The 6,794-nt window shown below is 42.9% G+C and overlaps 1 protein-coding gene across 6 annotated transcripts in view; it reads left to right on the forward strand.

Moving 5' to 3' along the window:
* The window catches only part of LOC311232567 (uncharacterized protein), a 67,822-nt gene extending 63,897 nt beyond the window's left edge, over nt 1-3,925 (forward strand). For all 6 annotated transcript variants that reach the window (XM_084319424.1, XM_084319428.1, XM_084319429.1 and 3 more), the window contains 5 exons: nt 503-577; nt 674-793; nt 875-922; nt 1,141-1,176; nt 2,338-3,925. In XM_084319424.1, the coding sequence (XP_084175550.1) occupies nt 503-577; nt 674-793; nt 875-922; nt 1,141-1,176; nt 2,338-2,850 (792 nt within the window). In that variant the 3' untranslated portion in view covers nt 2,851-3,925. The remainder of the gene's footprint in view (nt 1-502; nt 578-673; nt 794-874; nt 923-1,140; nt 1,177-2,337) is intronic.
* The last annotated feature ends 2,869 nt before the right edge of the window (nt 3,926-6,794 follow it).

The following is a 6,794-nucleotide window of genomic DNA, read 5'->3' on the forward strand; positions in this document are numbered from 1 at the left end:
ACTATGTTACTATCTCTATACTACTACCTACCATGCTAATGTGTCTATGCTACTATGCACACTCTAGTTCAACCACTTACCCATAGCTGCCAGAGTTGTACACCCTATACAGCTGACTTGTTGTTCACAATTTGTAAGTCGCTTTGGATAAAAGCATCAGTTAAATGACTAAATGTAAATGTAAATGTAAATGAATAGTCATTGTTGGAACGAGGTCATGATGTGCTTTGAGTCAATAATTTTCACAACTGGCTGTTGCTAGTGCTAATGCTGTAGGCATTGTATGTGGTGTGTGGGCACTATTCACTCTTGTGCTCTCTAACACCATGGGCACCATGCAGTATTTAGTATTTAGGAATAGTGCAGGAGTTTCTCAAACAACCCATGTTCTCACAGTCACAAAAGTGAAAACCTTTTTTCCACAGCAGGCCATTGAGAGGTCAGAAATTGTCAGCTCATCACGTCACAAAGACTTAAAATGTACCGTTTTATATGTGTTTAGGACTCTTCAGATTCTTCTAGCAGTGATAATGACAAAAAGAAGAAGAAGAAGAATAAGAATAAGAAGAAGAACAAGGTAATTAAATGGGAAGAGAAAGAAAGCTATTTCATATCATAATAGATTACAATAGAACAATTTCATTTTGGAATATCTCTGTCTTTGTTTGAGCAGGACTCCTCATCTTCATCCGGTTCATCTGACAGCTCAAGTGACAAGAAGAAGACGAAGAAGAAGAAGAAGAAGAAGAAGAAGAAGAAGAAGAAGAAGGAGGAGGAGGAGGAGGAGAAAAGGGTAAATTACACACGCATGACAAAAGCAAGTGATCAGGATATTACGTGGCTGAATCTGATTGGTTGTCTGCTCACTCCTCAGAGTTCAAGCCCACCCAGAAGTGACAGTGACAAGAAGAAGAAAGAGAAGGTGTTAATATTTTAATAGATGGGAATGTGTTGAACACTAAATACAGTGATATCAGGGATGATTCTATTTATGGGGGGCCTGGCTGACATGTGCAAGTAGGATTTGAAAACAATCTGAGGGGCTCCCCTCATCATTTCAGATTTTTTTGTTTGTTTTAGAAATACAGCTTGAATAAATCCCTCGTTATTAATTCTAAATTGTTGCATCTCTTTTATTAGGACTCCAATGGGTCTGACGGAGAATCAAAGAAAAAGGTAGGATGATCATACAAGGCACTGGTATCAAATCAAATCAAATTTATTTGTAAGGCCAGACAACACACGTTAATGTCCCCATGGGCCGGCCACATCTTCTTTAAACAAGTCAAGAAGAAACATCACAATAAGTCAAGAACAAAACAAGAACACCATAAGGTCCAACAAATTTAAAATAAATGCTAAATAAATGAGTGCAACACTCCCAGACATACCCCACGCGAAGGTAAGGAAAAACTCACTAAAACCTAGCAATAGGAAAAAATGCACCACAGGCAATGTGGAGGAGAGAAACCTTAGAAGGGCCGTTCAAGGGGGGATCTCCCTTCTTAGATGTCGGTGATAGTAGTGTTACAGACAGACAGTTGGTAAGCATTCACTCATGTGTGTAGTGAAACACAGATGAGTGCATGCAATAGCAACTGAACATTTAGAACAAATTTAAGATAGAGCTGATAGCGATAGCAACTGAACATTTTGAAAGATTAAAGATAGAGCTGATAGCGGATCTATTTGAGGCACAGGGGCGGCGCAAAAAGGGTCGCGTCCTCCCCGTCTTAATCACTGGACGTTCAACACTCTGGTCATAACTCCGAGACAGCCAGAGACAGGGAGACAGGGTGCGGCACAGAGAGGGTCGCAACCTCCCCGTCATCATCGCGGGACGTCCAGTAGGACTGATAAAGGAAGTCCAACCTACTAGTGATCCATGTGCATAGTGTGAATTGACCTATCTCAAGCCCAGCCCTCTTTTCTTCCTCCAGGGTCAAGAAAGAAGGGTGGGGTTTGAGGTAGGTCAATTATGGGGGGCAAAAGGTGGCTTTGCAAAAAAAAAAATCTATAATCTATCTATAGTACAGGTACAAGTAGATTGCCTTTAAAGGGGACAGATTATGGAAAATGGGTTTTAATTTGCCTTTATATGGATTTGGTCGTCCGAAATGTTATTTAGACGATGGGGGGAAATTTGCATACTTGCTGTTTGGCCAGGGTTGGAAGTCTTCTGATTGACACATTTAAACAAGCTTCCCCTCACTGATGTCACAATGGGATGAATTTGCTTTTATTAATCAATTAGCTGTGCTTTTTGGAGACAGGAGCACTGCTTACCTGATGTACAAGTAGATGTTTTTTTACTCATGGGTTTGAGTTTCCTTCCAGGATTGCCCGGACACCAGCGAGAAAGAGTCCAAGATGGAGACCTCCCTCCCAGGGGCCGGTGAAGGCTCAGGCGCTGGTGGTAGCGCTGGTGTTAGCGCTGGTGGTAGCGCTGGTGTTAGCGCTGGTGGTAGCGCTGGTGGTAGCGCTGGTGGTAGCACTGGTGGTAGCGCTGGTGGTAGCGCTGGTGGTAGCACTGGTGGTAGCGCTGGTGGTAGCGCTAGTGGCCCCTCTGTTGTCGTCTCTTCCCTCACAATCCCTTCCAAACCCGCCATGAGACTGGAGCCTGTGAGTTCTGCGTCCCTCTACAAACCCTCCCGTTATGAGTCTGCACTGGGACCCTCCAGGTCCTCCCTGAGTCCCAGGGAGAGCCCAGTCCGCCGGGCTATCAGCCCCATGGAGACCCTGATGGCGAGCCAACGGAAGCCCAGTGATTCCGGGAGCCACACCACTACAACCCCCGCTACTACCAGCCACCTCACCTCTAGTGACATACTGAAGGGCTCCAGGCCCTGAGATGGGTAGTATGGGCAAAGTCTGTCTAAACAGAAGTCGGTCATTCGTATCTAAGAATCGGTCATGTATGTCATTGTTTTTCTTTTTTTATTTCATATTTTGAATGATTAATTTGGTCAAAAAGACAATTTTGTGATCGAAAGAAAAAGAAATGTCCACGTAGACCAGCTTCTATACATGGGCCGTCCTGTCGTTTCAGAGTCCGTAGTTACCATGACAACCACCTAGCGCAGCAATTCCCAACCTTTTGGCAGAGGTTATGATTAATTCAAAGCATATTTCTCAACAGTGTAGCAAGTAGTCTAGTTTCATTGTTGCCACCATCTTTAGTGTTTCAGATTCCCCCATTCAAAACTAGGATAGTGATCCGTCTCCTCATTATGTAGACTTGTCTCTGGTATGGGTCTGTAATCTTTTACCGTAGGCTTTACTGTATCCTTGGCTATAGGAAAACGATGGGTTACCAAAAAAAACATGGGTTTTGGAGATATTAAAGATGTTTAAAAAGCCTTCAGAGAACGGTGCTCTTGATATGCATCGCTTCCTCGGGGCAAGAACATGTTGTTAAAGTAAAATATATCACTGCCTTGTTGTTGTGGGGCGACAGTGGCTCGCGAGGTAGCGCAGTCGTCTGGCAATCCGGAGGTTGCCGGTTCGATTCCCGCTCCTCCCAGGCAGCGTGTCGATGTGTCCTTGAGCAAGACACTTAACCCCTAATCTCTCCTGATGAGCAGGTTGGCACCTTGCATGGTTGCCTCCGCCGCCGGTGTGTGAATGTGTGAGTGAATGGGTAAAAATGTGAGCACTTGAAATTAAATTGTAAAGCACTTTGGATAAAAGCGCTATATAAAAAAGCAGCCATTTACCATTTGTTGGAAAATAAAGCTTATTGTCCTGGAAAGGTGTCTGAAATGGAAAATTACATGGAGAATTCTATATGTATTGTGAATGTCTGGAATCTGGAAAGAAGTGCACTTATGGATGAAAACTGCCTAAATCTTTAATTAAATCTACTGAAAAAAAAGAAAAGATAAGAAAATTACAAACATTTAATAAAGAATGACTATAGGCCCTACATTGTTTGTGTGATTTGTCTCGTGAGCTGTACAGTATGTGTGAGCTGGTATGCCTATATTGTGGTTGCCCTTTTCACACAGAAAATATTTCAAATGAAATTATATGTGGGTTAATCACACTCCGTTTAGTGCTGTAGGACTTGTAAATGCTAACACCATGATTACCACACATGGAATGCATTCTGGACCCAGTGGAGAAGTTGTGACACATCTTTATCAATTATGTCATACGGTAGGTTATGTGCGCAGAGACAGAATAATGGGAGGGTTTTTCCAGAAGTTAGACTGAGGCAGTAGGAAAAGTGTTCAAATATTTAGCTTGAGTCGAGTAAAGCAGAAATACCCTGAAAGTTCTATGGTAAAAGTAAAAGGTTTTTGATATATAAACATCAAAAGTTAAGTACCCGAAATGGAAAAACACTGGAATATGGACTTATGTCACAGTTTGAGGAAATCAACCAGGAACTAGGTTGAGCAGGTTCCCAAAACAGCAACACAACACACAAGGAATGAAGGTATAAGAGGTAAATATTTATTTACCCTAGTGAACCACCATGGAGGTCTTCCTTCACCCTAGCAAACCACCATGGAGGTCTTCCTTCACCCTAGCAAACCACCATGGAGGGCTTCCTTCACCCTAGTGGACCACCATGGAGGTCTTCCTTCACCCTAGTGGACCACCATGGTGGTCTTCCTTCACCTTAGCGGACCACCATGGAGGTCTTCCTTCACCCTAGTGGACCACCATGGAGGTCTTCCTTCACCCTAGTGGACCACCATGGAGGTCTTCCTTCACCCTAGTGGACCACCATGGAGGTCTTCCTTCACCCTAGCCGACCACCATGGAGGTCTTCCTTCCCCCTAGCCAACCACCATGGAGGTCTTCCTTCACCCTAGCGGACCACCATGGATGCCGTGCAAGCGGACAGAGGGGTACAAGGAAACACACACTAGGAACTAAATGTACTCAATTGCTCAACTTATCTATGTTGAAACACAATAAATGGGAAACGGGAATAGGGAAGGCACGGACACAGGGAGGCAGTCTAAGAACGGGGGAAAGGAAGGAATGCTGCTACCTTGTTCGAGTAAATACCGACCAGTTGATCCAGATATTAACACACAGTTCCCACCTGATGGAGGGAAACAAGATCAGTGTTGTGTCACAGTTCAACATCCAACCATAATATGCATGATAGCAGAGAATAGCATTTCATTGGAGGGGGAAGATGATTTGTAGAGGACCCCAGTCAGTCGAAACGGGCTAATCACTGTCGTAAGACCTCCACTCTGGGGAAAAAAGAGTAAAATAAATAAATAAAAAAGTTAACCCAATGCATTTGTTTTCCAATTCAAGTAATCAGTTATTTTGTTATGTTTTCAAATAAGCAATCTGTTACTGTTAAAACATTACTGTGTTTCCATGTTTCTTTTGTTGCCACAAAAAAAGATCTCTGAAACATTCACGGTTTCTTTTCTGTATCCCGTGGTTGATTGTGTCAGTGCACGTATATGTAGCTCAGATAGTAAGATGGCAGAGTGGACAGGCTTTACTTTGCGGAAGTATTCACATTATTTTGAATTTGTGGGTGAAAAGGACAAGAACATCCAAGTGAAATGCAAATTGTGCCTGGGGGATAAGTTGTTTGCAAGTGTAGTTGCATAATAAACTAGTCGAGTCGGGTTGTGTCTCAATGCCGTGTATTCCAGTACGCAGGTAAACATACCACACCTGACCTTTTACATCTCATGAGACAGGTATATACATTACAGGCACAGGCATTGTACGCCCACAGGGTGGAGCTGTAGACAAGCCTGTAACATCTCCCCTCCTTTAGTAACGTATCAACATCACGATCACATATGTGTAAAGGCACAACATATTCCAGTTAACGGTATATTTTTTTAATGATTTGTTACGGCGTAGTCGTTCTATATGAATTGAAAATGGGGGACCCTGATGTAAACAAGACGAACGTCTTTCTCAGGTCTGCATCCCCTTAACAATTGTGTGTATTGAGCCGTACTGTATTGTACCCATTCTGCAATCTGTTAAATAAAGTTTTCATTAATTCATTCCAGTGGCGGCTGGCCACTAGGGGCGCTCGGGCGCCGACCCCCCTGGTTAACCCTGGTTAAAAGAGAGAAGAATAAGAATTTTTTGTTTTGTTTTTTTGTTTTATAGCCCTATAAATAATGTTTAAAATGAATAATATTTACTACTTTTAAGTATGTTTGTGTTTCCAATGTACAATATAACGTTAATATATCAAATATAAATAATCGTTTTCCTTGATTGATTGATTGATTGAAAACTTTATTAACAGATTGCAGAATGGGTACAGTACAGTACAGCTCAATACATACAATTGTTAAGGGGATGCAGACCAGAGAAAGACTTTCGTCTTGTTTACATCAGGGTCCCCCATTTTCAATTCATCGTAACATATGTGACATACATGACATACCGATAGACAGTACTGCTACATCTATACATTTATGACATACCAGATTTGCAATTACAGTACTGTTTGTGATACAAAAAGAGTCCAGAAAGAAAAGAGTATATACATTAGACGTAGAAACTGTACATTGGATTGGGTAGGTGGGGGTGGGGGGGGACTGTACATTGGAGGTGGATGGGTGGGTGGGGGGGGGGGGGGGGTTGGGTAGGAGTGGGGGGGGGGGGGGGTAGGAGGGGTGGGTGGGGGACACTGTACACCTGTACAAACAAACACTGTACATTGGATTATTGACAAGACCATACTTGGTAATTTACTGTACATTGGAGGGGGTTGTGTTCGGACATTTACAGGGGCCAGTTTCGAGTTGCAGTCTCCCTTAGGTGTTTTTTGAGAGTGTTTTTGA

This window comes from Notolepis coatsorum, assembly GCF_963971535.1.
Source record: "Notolepis coatsorum genome assembly, chromosome: 1".
Lineage (NCBI taxonomy): Eukaryota > Metazoa > Chordata > Actinopteri > Aulopiformes > Paralepididae > Notolepis > Notolepis coatsorum.